Genomic DNA, 15,778 nt, shown 5'->3' with positions numbered 1-15,778 from the left:
TATGGAAAAAAATGTTAACAGAAAATGGTACAGAAACAGATCAGATGGTCTTGCAATTTAGATTGTGGGACATTCTTGGAAATATTGGTGATAATATTAACAAGGGAATCACAGAAAAAAAATATAAAAGGACCTATGTTTAAAACATCTGGAGGAAAAGGCAGTCATTATGATATAAGTATACAATATGAAAATAGATGGTTGTATGAGTATTACCCAATGCCTATAGTAAGGGTACGACATCCTAATATAACGGGCAGAATATTCTGGGTGATACCCATAGATATCCCAGAATATCATAATAGTAAAAAATATTATGAAACCTGAATACAGATTATCCTATGACCTGAATGGAGACTTAGATGACTAAACAGTAATGTATGCCCCCAAGAGTTTATGGAGAGTATTACATTCTGAGGCAGATAGAGATCCCAGAGTTTATAAAGTTATGAATGTTGGATGGTCCAATGTCTACACCAAAATTGATTATAATATAAGAAGGAATGACCTTAATCAAGGCATTAATAGATTGTTAGCTTAAAGAATTACAGCAAACTTACCAATGGGAAATATGTGGGATTTTAACAACCAAGAGGCTGGCATATGTATGCCTTTAGCTCCATGGTACTGGCTTGATGCCAGACTGCAATATGCTGAAAAGAATGCAGGAATTAGACAATAGACTACTGAAGACTGGAAAGATTTAGGAGAAAGAATTACGCAAGGATGGATCTTAGTTGGAAAACCCTTAGAAAAAACAACAACTACAGTGATAGATGCAGGGCAAGGAGTGTTGACAACAGTAATGAGAGTGGTTAAATGGATTATTGATAATTGGTATGTACTAATTTTGGTAAGAATATTAATAGGAATGTTAACTCTAGCAGAATTAACGGGTGTTAATGGATTGCTTCGAAATATTCTTAAAGAGGTGTTTTGTTGCAATACTCTAACCTGCAATAACCAGATCAATGACCAAGCAGAATTGCAAGAGTCTTTGCTGAAAAAAGGAATCAAAAAATGTAATATAAAGACGCCAAAGGGACATAGTTGGTACTAACCTTTCGAAGAAGACTTTAAAGAACTCATCTTAAGCAGTTAAAAAATATGGCAGAAAACAACACCATTGAGATTATACGGTCATGATCAAGGGAACAGATATCCAAGTTTAGTTGGGATACTAGTAATGCAATTTTCTTTAATAATTTGGTTAGGAATAATGATCGGGGATAATTTTATAGTCAAAGGCACAATTGGAATTGTTTTAATATACAGTACATGATAAAAATTGTATATAACAAATGAATTATGGGTGCTGATTTTGATTTACCGAAGCAAAAAGCTACAGGTGATGTTTACTTACTTAGAGAAGCTTGTTTTGTTTGGTGAAGTAATCAGTCTTGTATCATGTCTAGTGTCTGGAATCCAGAAGGAAGGTGGCAGACAAGGTCTTGCTATAGACCCAAATCCTAACCACTTGACACTGTAAAAAGTTGGGAGAGGCCGTACCTTTATTTGTCCTCACATGGACAGATATCCAAAGGATATCCAAAGGGAGAGCACATAGGAGCATGCCAGAATGAAATAACTGATGCATCGGTATTGAGAAGAAAATCTGGTCAATACCTTACTGTGGTGAAGCAGAGTACAAGAATTTGGCCCCGAAGTGAAGTTTTAAGAGATACAGTTATAGGACAGATTGTGTTGAAACCTAAATAAAGGAAAATTTGGATCAAAGATTATATGAATGCTAAAAAAATAATGAAATTGAAACAAGGTTTGTATAGAATTGATGACGAACAATCAAAAAACAAAGGAACCAGAAATACACCTGCAAATGAGAATGAGAAACATGTAAAATTGAATCAGGAAATAGCATGGAGGGGGTGTTTTGGATTTTGATGTTGATATTGCTATTTACCTGTTTCAATGTTTTTATTTAAGTTAAGGCCATATATGCTTGAATGCTTCAATGATTATGAAATTAAGTAACTGCAATACTTCCGTTGTTTGCATAAGATAAGATGACTAAGCAACAGTTGTGAAAGTTAGGTTTTTGAGTTTGATGATTGTAACCAACCGCAAAGGTTAACAATAAGGATGAAGAGAGCAAGTTGCGACCTCAAGTGGAGATGAGCCAGACGAAGACTTTGGTGAAGAAGAGGAAGAGTGCTAGAAGAAGACGACTGCATAGGTGACAAAGAAGGACATCCAGCTTAGTAAGCAAGAGATACAGAGACTGATACGCCTACAGCAGGAAGACTGGATCATAGGCATTGATCAATTGATGAGTAATATAAAATTGGAATGTCCCAAAAATTTGTATAAAAGTTTGAGGAGTAAAAGGCCTCATCAGATGCTGCCTGCATTAAGCGTGGAAGGATACCTGATACCCTAACGAGGGGCGCTTAACAGCATCTCCAATATTGCTGGGTAAAGCTAGGTTATAGAGCTTTTTAGCTTAAGCTGATTTAAGTTTTATTTTGTTTTATTTTGCATTAACTGTTTTGTATTGTAATCAATAAAAGAGATATTTTATTGTTACTTTTGCCTTCTGTGAGACTTTACTTATAACTACAAACTGAGCCTCGACAAAGAACAACCACAAGGTAGTCTTCTACATCAGCCTGCTGGCGGGTGAGTATCTTATGGTTTAGACTAGATTTGACTTTCCTTACCCTACCTGAATAATCCTAGGGTTAAAAGGTGTACTATAAATGGTCAAACCGACTAACACACCAGCACATGTGTTTTTGTGTGACGAAGAGAGGAAAAAAGGAAGAGTGATACCCTGCTTTACAACCGATATCCTTTTCTTTAATATCATCAAATGTTATTTTTCACCTGTGATAGGACTCAGAGGGTGAGAAGATCACATTATCCTCCTGCACTCTTTCTCTGTCAGTTTCATTCTTTTCGCTCCCTTTCATAATCATCCTAATCTCACATCCTCTCTCCATTCTTCTTCTACAGGCGTGGATTTTCATCTAGACAGTTTACATGTCATACTGACCAAACCGTAAAATACTACTCACTACTAAAATACTACTAAAATACTACAATGCACACACACATACTGACTGAACTATAATACAAAACTTAAGCTGTAGATTATGTAGTTGATATTAAAGCCTGGGGCATTCTGGGATTCTATGTGGTTTTAGCTATTTACTAAAATACTTTGTAGCTTACATGATTTTCATTTTCAAAACAATCACAGATGCTATTGTGCTGACCTCTGACTTCCTTTTGGTCGAGGGTAATTGTAAATTTCAGTCAGAAAATCCTCCTTACCCCAGTGAAAAAAAAAACCTATATCACAATGAATTTAAAATATATTTATTTCATTCTAAGTATATACTACAAATGCATTAACATATTTACTGACATCGCTTGAGACTTACTGATATAAATATTATAATTCAACTTTACTTGGAGTACTTCTCTAGTGCACAGTGCACATTTCTTAATATTATGCTTAAAATGTGTTTTAATATCACTATTAGTAAGGATAGTATGATGACTTTATAATATCAGTCTTTAAATGCAAGATATGTATTTGAAGTGTACCTAAAGTATACTTGCAATAGTTCCACTTTAGCACAATCAGATATACTTAAGTATATCTTTAGTTGAACCTTATTTATTCTGGATAACTAAAGTACATTAAGAACAAAATTAGTTGTTCCAATTTAGCAAAAGAACAATTGCAGGGTATTTACATTAATTACATAAATATGTAATGTATCTGTAGTATATTTAGCATAAAATAAATGTATTTCGAATATATTTTAGTTTAGCCTATTTATTTTTCACTAGGGTACACACAACATTGTGGTCATCAGTGGTGACTAATCAGAAGCAGAACATCCTTAAAAAAAATTGAACCCTGAGACATAGCTTTTCAGTCCAACTCTAATATGATCCAAATAAAGATTTAAAAATCAATAGATTCTGTTGCCATACTGCACGCCTGCACAAACCTACTGATCTGAGGAGGTGTGTGTGCATTTATGTGTGCAAGGGAGAAAATTGTGTCCTGTGTGTCCTCACTTCATGGCAACACCAAAGAGCTGCAGTCTATGTCAACAAGTCCAACAGAGGACAGCGGGTTACTTTTCACAACCTATTCCGAACAACTGTTTGCATGTTGTGCATGTATGGCTAACATAAGCTGCTATATCAACATCTCTAATATGGAAGTGAAACTGATCAGATTAAAATACTAATTAGAACACAACCTTTCGTAGAAATCACGTGACCAATGACAAACGAAGCCTCACTTTCTGTCCAATCACGTGCGCAATTCACTTTGCGCATCGGAATGCTCGAACCCCCAGATCTTACTTTATGAGTAGGTTTTCATTCAGACAAATTTAATAAAATTGTTAGATACCCAGTTATACAAGTAATATGAAGAATACAAATCATTTCAGGAAAATAAAATATTTGCCATATACAATTCATATGTGTACATTTATTCCTCTGTTACATCATATTGATAATCATTCTGGCATTAAATGCCATAGTTTAATGGGTACATTAATTTATCACTGAGATAAATTCAACACACACGTGCGCGCACTATTAGGCTTTTATTTGAGCGTGTAACATTAAACTGTGTGGTGCATAGCTGCTTCATCCGACGAAGCTTCTTTCACAGGGTTTTGGCTGCTTTATTTTTTACTAAACAAGTGTCGCTGTTTTCGACACTCTCGAAGAATCTTTTCCCAAAACAATGAGGGAAAAGCCTCAGTGCTGCTCATCACTATAAATCGGCTCATTTTCGAAAAAAATACAACTGAATACACTTTATAAACACACATGATCGCCTTGAACGTACTTCCACTTTCTGCATTCTTCAAAACGCTTACGCCGTATGTCCTACGCCTTTCCTATTCAACTTACGAACGCGGCACCAGTTCCATTTTTTCCGTAAGTAGAATAGGGAAGGCATAGGACATACGGCGTAAGCATTTTGAAGAATGCAGAAAAGCGGAAGTAGGCTACGTTCAAGGCGATCATTTGTGTTTATAAAGCAGTTGGGTTTTTTTTTCTAAAATGCCCGATCGTTTCGCTAGATAAGACCCTTATTCCTCGTCTGGTATTGTTTAAAGCCCTTTGAAGCTGCACTGAAACTGTAATTTTGACCTTCAACCGTCTGGAGGTCAGGAAAAGTTTATTTAAAAGTGGACTAATCCTTTAAGGCCAATTCACACCACACAGACAAACGCCAACAAACAAGTTGGCTGTTGGATTTAGAATTTTTACATGTTTGTTGGCGTTTGTCTGTGTGGTGTGAATTGGCCTTAAGGCTACGTTCAGACTGATTATTTGTGTATCTGATTAGAATCTGATCTAAAATTATTGCCTTTAGAGCGTTCAATTTAAACACATTGGGCCTCATTCATGAAACTTTCGTAAATGAGTATGAAATTCTGAGTGATTTGCGCGTAAAGCAGACATTCCTGAAAACTCTTCTCCAGATTCACAAACGCTTCGTAAACATCAGATTTATAGTTGAACGTGTGTATGTTAATGAATTCAAATCATCTGAAATAGGGCGCTTGCACTCTCATTCATAATTAACATAATCCCTGCCTATGAATTACAACTACGCAGATTACGTGTCTGGCAACACTCTAGAATCTTCTGGACTCCCTTCTCAGGTTTGGCTCCAGTATATTGCATAAATGCAAAAGAGACTAATAGGCCATATGGACAATAAATATTCCATTAACGTGTGTCCACCAAAGCGTTTTAGTCAGCTGAAAAGATGCCTGGTGCTCTTCTGAAAATGGGCAGCTGGTGGCGCTTGAGAGTGCTTTGGCGGCGCAGCGTTTTTCCATCTGAAATGCTTTGGTTGCTATGATTTGGAATATCCACAGCAGTAACGTATTACTAGTATCTCATTTTGAAGAATATTACTGAGAACCAAATATTATTTAGACTTTTATTTTCTTGTTGAAAAATCTGTTATAGCATAGGCTACAGCACGAATAAAATCTAACTTTAAATAAAACTAATATTAAAATTGTTTGTGCGTGGGTAAATAATTTGGATATGCGCAAATATGCAAAATAGGCAAAGGACTAACTCCGCCCACCGTTGTTCAGAAAATTCACTTTGTAGATGACATGGCTTTTATTTATGCATTGTGTGAATATCACATCACTATTTGCACTAGTCTTAGTGTAAACCAGATGTTTTAAACAAAATGTTTCATATACAACACAGTGTAAGTATAATTTAACTTTCTTTTATACGTAGTAGTAGGCTATCATTAGCTGCAAATGTAAAGAAAGCAATTGCTATTAGGTGACTTTCCATATAAAAAATTATTGTATAAATGTTTCTCATTAATCAGGAAATTGCTAAGAAATCACTTTTCCACTAAACCTGATGTAAACATTTTCAGTAGACCTAACACATTCAAACAAATTTGCCTCAACATCCTCAACAGTCAGTTTACTTTGTCTGTATCTCTGCAGTATACTGCTATATTGTTCAGATAATGTTGTCATAAATGCTCAAACAACCATAAATGCATGCACAGGTATGTTTATTTTATTTGACAGCCTGCTTTATACATTGGCTCATTCAGGGTGAAGCCTGTAAAATATATTTAAGTGAAAAAATACATTTATGCGAGAGGATTATTCACGGTCCTCAGCTGACTCATGAGAGTCATCAGTAATGACTTCAGGTGAGTCTGAGGAATCTGGCTGATTGGAAACTTCAGGTGTAGCAGGCTCTTCATCACTGCTGAAACACATACAAACACAAGGTCATCTGTAAATTATATGTTTGCATTTCATAGGTCAAAATAATTCTCAAATTATTGCACAAAGTGTTAGTGGTTCTTGAAAATGGCACAGGCAAAACACAGATACATACTGTACACATTTCATTCATTTTAAAAATGGCATAAGAAAACTTTACAGCCATTTTGATTTTGATTTTGCAAGAGACATATTTCCTGTAAAGGTTGTTCAGGATTTTACATGGATGGTTCTTTAAGGCTCTCCGATGTCATTCTCAGTGAAAGCTCCAAAGTCATCGTAGTAGATTTTAGGGGTGGATTCAGGGATGGGATCAGGTAAGAAGGTGTTGCCAAACCTTGCAAAAAAATTGTGGTAAATAGTGGTAAATAAATACATTTTTTGAATACAGAGATAGTATGTTAAAAGCACATTTTAGTTCATATTTCATGGTGTCTCAAAATAGCACAGTTGAGTACACTTGGATGTTCTTAAGATTATCTAAAATCTTTAGTGCTATCTAGTGCTAAAGAAGAATTTTAGTATATGAAGTGCAAAATTTGTGCACGAAAATAGCACTTTAGGTACATAGAAGTGTACTTTTTTTTTCACCTGGGACAACAGATGATTCCTATGTGTGCACAGACACACATTTCAGATTCGGTCTGCCATTCAGAGTCAAATTCATGGAGATTTCCATCAGAGTCAGAACAATCTGAATAAATAATAGAAACATACTTCAAATATTATTTTTTTTTCCCAGGATAATAAATACACACAAATATAGAGATACTTTTTAACTTGATCTCATGAGAAACTCTTAACTGCAAATCAAGGTATCCAAAAATGTCCACTGGGTGGCGCCACAAACATTTTTTTCTTTAGTAAATGTAATGCTTAAATAGGGATAAAAAGCAGCATATATCTTCAAACTACTGGTATAGCCATGGACGGTCTTGGAACCCAATGGGTATTTAAGCCCACCCACCAGTCGGTGGACATTTCACCTTGAAATTGCAGCAGTTCGTACCTGCAGCCACATATTTAACATTTTGTAAAATGTGGGAATAGTTTTTCCCAATAGAACAGGTAGTAACATCACCTGGACTGTCAGTGGTATCTTGAAGGCCATCCATTCTTAATGTACAGGCATAACAGCAGACCACTGCTGTAAGCAACACAAACAGTCTCAACTGAAAGAGAGAAAATACAGACTGAGAGATTAACATGAACTTATTTGACATAGATTTGATGTAAATATATATATATATATATATATGTTTATATTGATATATAAACTCTACTAAATACATGTACAACATACTCCACATAAGACCCATGAATGAAATACTGTTTCTTCCCCATATAGGTTCCTTGTACTGTATGTTACAGAATCATTACATTATATAATATTACAGAAGAAAACAGCATATTGTGAAAGAGACCCCATAAACCTGCTGTTTAGGATGAAAATGATACAATACCATGGTAAGATGTGGTGAGCAATATGAGAAGACTGTTCAATCAAACACCAAAAGGCACTTTAGAAACTCTCTTGAAATTCTGCAATAACAACACAGTCTCACCCCCTACTCGTCAAATGTCTGACGCATGGTCAGTAGACCCTGGCGTCACTTTTTAACGCACTGGGTATACCTTTGGCGTTATTTTTCGACGTGCAGGGTAGTCCGATAGACTTCAACTGGTCTACTTAATTACTTTGCATCTGCGATTATTGCAAAATACAGCACTTATCCAAAACCAAATAATTTGCATTGGCGGGGTCATTGTAGAAATAGATAAATTGTTCTTTGGTAAATATACTTAAGAAATGGTGGAGTGCATGAATGCTAAGTAATTAATTAATAAGTTATTCATTAATTTTAATTTTTGGTGGCTTTACAAATGACTTAATAAAAACTTAAAATATCACTCCACGAATCTACAAACTTCCATCAACAAATTAGAAGCCAATTCATTGTAACTATAATTATTTTGCTTTGTACGGATCACATCCTCTGACTGAACTCTCAAATCAACTCTCTTCTGTACAGTATGTTCAGAGCAGTTTCTTGTTTTGAGGTGGCCTGAACACACAAGACCTCACCCGTGCACACGATGCACACACGTGGTTTAGGTCAAATGATCAAATGCTGTGTATATAATAAAATTTGTTTAATTTAACAGAAATGTAGTTATACATTTTATTATTTTCTTTTTGTAATCATGCATTAGCCTTTAGAAACTTCTGGTTGAACGCTATATACATAATTACTTCCTAGCTTGAAGTGGAATAAATATTGTTCTCCTCTCTGAGCATCACCAGACTAATTTCCCCAAAATGAACCCATAGACAAACCATATTTGATTATTATAATTAATATTATTGTTGTTGTTGTGTTGTCTAAAAGCAATAAAGAACAATTTCCATCATTAGAAGAGTGTTAAATTTCTTCTAAATTTCTTATTCAAAGGTAAAATTGTCCTGCCCTATGCAATAATGATCCAACAGTCCTCTGTAAATGAGAAATGTTTGTAAAAGTCTCAACTTAAAGAGAGGACAAAGAGACATCAGAGATAATTTTATTTCAGATTTGAAAATTCAATATAATTATTCAAACAATTCAGTATACAGTTCAAACAATTTTCTGTCTAATACTGCAAAAGAGACCCCAAAACAGCACTGAAGCAAAAAAGAAGAAAAAAAGGAAAGAAAGCAGGCTTAACAACTTTTAAGTTGTATAAAAGAACCACTATTGTAAAATTTACTCACAATTCATTGAGTGGTATAAAGATAAATTTAAACAACTAATTCTATCTCTAATCTCGTCTTGTCTAGTCTGTTCTGTTCTTCTGAGTCCACATCAGTTCAGTGTGCTGTCTCTCTAGGAACCACGCTGGTGGACTTAAATTTGACTGAAAATTACACTGTAACATATTGCAGGGGGAAAAGCACTGGCCAGTCTTCCTGAAGAGACCTCGAGACAGCATTGGAGCATATTGTGGAAGAGAACCAATAAAACCCCCCTTTAAGATAAGTGAGATATGGTGAGCAATAAGAAGACCAATAAAAATGTTTAATGAAACACCAACAAGCATTCTTTAAACTCTTTTCAATGGCTTTAAATAAACATTAAAAATCACAGATGTGGCTGACACATTTTTCATCCAATCAATTTACTGCTTTCTTTTTGGTGGTTAAATGAGAACAAATTAATCTGCCCCTTTTTCCCACCAAAGGTCTGTTGACATCCAATGTTTTTTGCATATACTGTATGCTGGTGTGTTTGTCTGTATAGTTGTGCTGTCTGTTTGCAGAAGAATTTGAATATAAGTGAAGTATTTGTTGTAAATGATATGTATCTTTATATATTTAAATGTTTACTAAGTAAATATAAAACTAGAAGAACTGTGCACATTTATTTGAAGTTCTCATTAATCAGATTAGGGATTCTGAGAATGTAACTCAGTCTCACGTCTCAGTCACATGGTAATTGTAACCATTAAAATGCTGAAGAAAGAATAAGAACTTCATTTTTTCATACAGATGATTTATATAACAAAATATATCTATGAATATAATTTAATCTTATAACACATTTACAATGCTATCCAGATTGTGATTTGTCCCTGCATTTATTTTGTAAGTTTAGAATACTTTTTTTGAATGAAAAAGGTACTGATGAATCATGATTTGTTCATGAAAGTATTTTATGTAGATTTTACACATAAATTTGAGACAAACAGACATGGATATATCCAGATACATCATTTTATTGTATAATCATTTCATGTAGTGTGTAGTGACGTGTTGCAAAGTATGGTGTCTCATACTCAGAATTTGTACTGTACATTTCACCCATGCAAGTGCACACACACCCCCAAAGCAGTGGGCAGTCTTTTTTCTTTTTTGCTGCGGCGCCGGGGAAGCGACTGGGGGTTTGGTCTTTTGCTCAAGGGCACCTCAGTTGTGGGTAATGAGAGTGGAAGAGAGCGCTGTTCATTCACATTCACCTTATTTTAAGAATTCTTTTATCCAATCAAACTTGTTCTGTAGTGTGGTTGTGCCCAGTTTGCTATGGTCTAAAATAAGCGCTAGGGTGAAAGAAGAGGAGCTCATGGAGCTCTATTACTGTCATGAAGGTTAGAGTACTTTATTACAGTTCATCGGAGTTGATTTATGGATGTAAAGTTTACCAGTTCATTAAGCACCACCCAAAAAGCCATAATGTCTTTATATATTTGTTTACTGTTAGTTGTCACGACTGTTTCTGTGTACTTTGCTGTGTATGTTGATGATAATGCAAGGGAGAGAGAGAGAAAGTTTATGGATAATATTTTAAAGCACACTTGCACTGTGTTTTATTAAGCTCTTACAGAGATTTTCTATAGTGAAAACAGACGCTTCATTTTGTGTGAAGTACAATAAACGTTATAAAACTCATCGGTAAACAGGCTTGCCTACTAATACAGTGGATAAAAACAAGAAGACAATATAAGTTATAACCATAATTGAACTAAACTATACCTGTTCTATCTCCATGTGTGACATGGTGATTAAGTTCCCAAAGTTAATATATTGTTAATAGTATTTTTCTAATATTGTAAAATAGTATTTAATTCATTTAGTAAATTAATTAGATTAATCTGGCCTACCTGCGTCATGACGTCATCGCACGCTAGTTTGGTGCGCGCCTGTGCACCAAACTATCAAACTGTTTTCTTTTACTTCTATCCAGGTAACTGCAAAGTAAAATGCACAAAACACACTTTCGGTTTAAGTATGAACACTGTTTAAAGTAATACGAACAAGTTGTATGTGTTTTAAGCTGTTATTTTATACTTTAGAAAAAGTTGTCGTGAGTTCAGTGCGGTTGAGCACATGATGCTCCGTGATTAACGCGAAAGCCCGCCATGTATGATGAATGTTTAAAATAGAAATATAAATCGAATCTACACATGGGGTACTTTTTACCCCTGTGTGCACCAAACCCTTCTTAAGTGTTTGCTGATAAAAAAGCAAATTGTTTTGCTTCATCTGACTATATAACCCACCCCGTTTGAAGTTCCAGTAGTGTCAGTTACTTTTCAAATGTTCTATGGTCAGATGAAGCAAAAAAAAGTGCTTTTTTTAGCAGCAAACACTTAAGATGGGTTTGGTGCAGACAGGGGTAAAAAGTACCCCATGTGTACAATGAAATATACTGCTGTATCTTTAATGTTGTGGGCTTATTTTTCTGCTGGAGATCCTGGACATCTTGTTAAGATACATGGCATCATGGATTCTATCAAATACCAACAGATAAAAAATCAAAACCTGACTGTCCGTGTTAGAAGTCATATAATGGGCCATGGTTTTGGCATTATAGAAGAAGACTCAGAGCTGTTCTCTTGGGAAAAGGAGGTTGCAAAAAGTATTGAATAAAAGGGTATGATTAATTGTGAGCAGTGTGTATTAGAGAAAAACATTTCTCTCATAATGAGATTTTCCCCCATTTAAAATTCTTATTCTCCAATGAAAGGTTGGATTTTTGTAGATTTTTTAAATAAAAGATCAAAATTATTAACAATGCAGATTTATTTTCACAGCCTTCTTTGTTCATATTTACCAAGGGTATGAATAATTTTGAGCACGACTGTATATATAATATTGTTTTAGCGTTATGAACTATCTTCATCTTGCATACGTGGTTGTTTAATCCGTGGTTATGTCTGTGTTATGCGTTACATTTGACAATGTTTTTGACGAGTGAATTTCATATTCAATGTAATATCAGAACGAACTGAGAATATTGTTCGTATTCTATATGTATTTATTTTGACAAATTTCATGTTATTTGGATAAAGGTTAAATACTAGTGATGTTATATATAGATATGTTTATTATATAATATATAAATTGTTTTGGTGCTTATCTGTATATTCTGGAAATCTCAATCTTGTAAAGAATAAGACATTTGAGTGTCACTTAGGCACTAGATTCTGAATATGAAAAATGTTTGTTGTTCATGTTTATATCCAGTCATTGCTGTACAAATAGGTCATACATGTTTTGATCTTTGTAATGTGCCAAACTGTTGTAATATGCATTATTGATTGATTCGTTGTAAATGAAGAGACGAGAAGCCATCGCATCAGACACTCTCTTAATTTTCTTTTACTTCTATCCAGTATTACACATGCAGCATATATTCGCAGTTTCTGATATTATATTTGTCCTGACTGACTCCTGACCCTGACACCAGAGAATCAGCTCTTGAAGCTCCGCCCTCTTAGGCTGAACGCGGCAGCTCATTTGCATTTAAAGGGCACACACTGGCGCGATTTTGCTCACCCCCAAAAAGTGGCAATTTTAACATGCTATAAAAAATTATCTGTGGGTTATTTTGAGCTAAAACATCACATACACACTCTGGGGACATCAAAGACTTATTTTACATCTTGTAAAAGGGGGCATAATAGGTCCCCTTTAACTCACCCTTATGAGAAAAGGAATCACAGAGGACAGCAGGTTTATTCTTGCCTATTTCTTGAGGAAATTTTATGCAAAGTATAGAAGATATTTAGTCAATATAAAATCCAACGGATTTTGAATAAAATGTAGTGTCCCACTGTCCCATTCTCTTGTATCTGTATTGCAAGAGAAAGCAATATAGATGTTGCGGAAAAGACAATTAAAACTTAACTATCACTACAGCAAAGGTAAAAATTTATGGCCCATCCCAACTTGGAAACTCAGGTATCAAAATGATCTTTTTTTATGATAATTCATACATTTATGATCATTTCAGCAGAATTAGGCAGGATGTTCACACTGTTCTTTTCCACACACTGAAAGTGAATGGTGACCATAGGTTGTCTCCAAAAAGGGAGAAAAACACCATAAAAATTTAATAAAACTAGAAGTCATTATTCATTATACTGAAAAGAGCAGCATCACATTCTTCTTCCACGAAAGACTGAAAATCATACAGGTTTGGAACAACATGAGGGTGAGTAACTGATGAAAGCGGCACAGTTGTCATTACAATTTGCATGACGTATCATTACATGGGCGCTGGCGTGAAAATCAAAACAAGATGACAGAGAGACTGATTGTGTTGCCCAGATGTAAATCATGTGAAAAAGCCATTACCTCACTATATACCATCTAAACTCAGAATAGATTAGTCTAAGGTAGAGAGGCATTCATAGCTTTTGAATAAATGTGTAACAATGAGCATAACCATCCTTTATTTGCGCAACAAATTACATTTCCATGCTTGGCTGTAGTTGTGGCTCTGTCTTCTTTATCTCTCTTTGTCAGTCTCTCTCTATCTAGCTCTCTCATTCAGAGAATAGAGATAATGAGATAATTTTGGACTTCCTGTTGTAATCAGTGTGCCTCATTTAATTAGGGGTTCAAGCGCGTATAGCTATAACAGTCATTTAGAAAATGGGCGTGGCTAAACATACCCAAAAGCCTATAAATCCTAAAAGAAAACTCAACCATGGAATTAAGTGAGCATATGCAGCATGGAAGCATGCCAACTTTTAGGAGATCGGACCATAGGTGGCACTATAACTGTTAAAAAAAGCTTTAAAAAACATAATTTTTAATGGTTTTGGCTGAAAATGTATATAACTTTGGATGTGGTTGACTTATTTTCACAGGAGTCATGTCTTTAGACTCCTGAAACCTTGCCGAGTCCAACGATACCAGACTTGCCAGGTTTCGGCTTATGGTTTGTGCAACGTTGTGATTTAGCGCTTAAAAAACTTTTGCGAATATCTTGGAAACCATTAGTCCGATCGAGACGAAACCTAAGATGATTAATTATATGTCAAAGCCCAAATGTTAAAATTGATAGGAAGTGGCAAAAAAATCCAATCAAAGTTGCTCATTGGTAATTTATTTTAGATATTTTCACCAAAATTAACATGTATGGGCACACTCTGAGGACATCCCAAAAAAGTGGTGGAGATCGGGCAATAGGTGGCGCTATAACTGTGCATATCTTTCCTTAGTAAATTGCTTGTATTGGCTGTAAATGGTGTTTTCCATCTATTATCTAAGTGCTTACATGCTTGCTAAATAAAATATAATACCTTTTTATGTGCTTAAAGGCTTGAACCCCGGTAAATGCTGCTTGCAGCTTTAATTATATAGGCTAATATTAGAATTCTCTCATCACCAAACATATCTGCAACTTGGCAAACACAGAGCTGAAATGAGTCAAAAATCAGTTTGTTATGGTCAAATGTGTGGGTGTTTCCACCACAAACAATTAAATATGTTCACACTTTTAGCATAATTTGGTTAAAAGCTGTTTGATTGGAAATAATGCTATATAATATGCTGAGTTTACCTTGGTTGATACTATCATTTCACTCAGTAAACATTGAAATGCTTTGATTATTGAGTGATTGTTAAGGAGATTTAACCAATCAGTGACGAGCTTATAGAGGGTATGCACGTGACGTCACCGTCGACCGTTACGACTGCGGTCACGCCGCTGAGTGGCAAAAGACTGAGCGGCAGCATTGGTTTTCAGCGTGAATGTCGCGAAAAACACACAAAACACATCCAAAACGGAAAACAGCTTTGTGATTGACTGTACAAATAGCTTTGACACAAATCCTGAGGTATATATTTAAAAACTTGCGAAAGCTACAGAAAAAAAAAGCAAATGATTACTGCAATTCACAGAAATAGCTCGACTCCAGCAGAGAAACATGGATTTGCAGTTATCATTTTGTGTCAAATTGTTGGATTTTGAGGTAAAGTCATACCGTATATATTGTATTGTTATATATTATGTTGACAACTCATTAATTAAATATTTACCATCTTATATTCTGCATAATTGGGCGTTTTTAAATAAACACTGACAAAAACTATACTATAAAACTATATATGTTTTAGGGCTGGACAATATGACGATATGACATTGATATAAGTGATTACGCGGATTTAAACCTACCTATATTGTAGTTATATAAAGTGTTCACAGGCAGATTTGCTTTATGTATTTCCC

At 34.9% G+C, this 15,778-nt stretch overlaps 1 protein-coding gene across 4 annotated transcripts; it reads right to left on the bottom strand.

The window, feature by feature from the left end:
* Positions 1-6,546: 6,546 nt before the first annotated feature.
* On the bottom strand, positions 6,547-15,778 carry LOC125268839 (beta-microseminoprotein-like). 4 transcript variants are annotated; one of them, XM_048191383.1, is made up of 5 exons: positions 11,418-11,812; positions 7,864-7,954; positions 7,374-7,476; positions 7,005-7,119; positions 6,547-6,762 (listed from the first exon to the last, which is right to left on the bottom strand). In XM_048191383.1, the coding sequence occupies exons 1-4, from the start codon at positions 11,424-11,426 to the stop codon at positions 7,017-7,019; spliced, it is 306 nt and encodes a 101-aa protein (XP_048047340.1). In that variant the 5' UTR covers positions 11,427-11,812; the 3' UTR covers positions 6,547-6,762; positions 7,005-7,016. The 4 variants fall into 4 exon arrangements, 2 of the variants coding, with proteins under 2 accessions (XP_048047340.1, XP_048047339.1); XR_007184974.1 differs by lacking the exon at positions 11,418-11,812 and adding an exon at positions 15,725-15,778 and having other exon boundaries at positions 6,553-6,765; XR_007184973.1 differs by lacking the exon at positions 11,418-11,812 and adding an exon at positions 8,246-8,439 and having other exon boundaries at positions 6,553-6,765.

This window comes from Megalobrama amblycephala, linkage group LG5, assembly GCF_018812025.1.
Source record: "Megalobrama amblycephala isolate DHTTF-2021 linkage group LG5, ASM1881202v1, whole genome shotgun sequence".
NCBI lineage: Eukaryota > Metazoa > Chordata > Actinopteri > Cypriniformes > Xenocyprididae > Megalobrama > Megalobrama amblycephala.
Note: the sequence above shows the minus strand (reverse complement) of the source record. Positions and strands in the feature narration are given on the sequence as shown.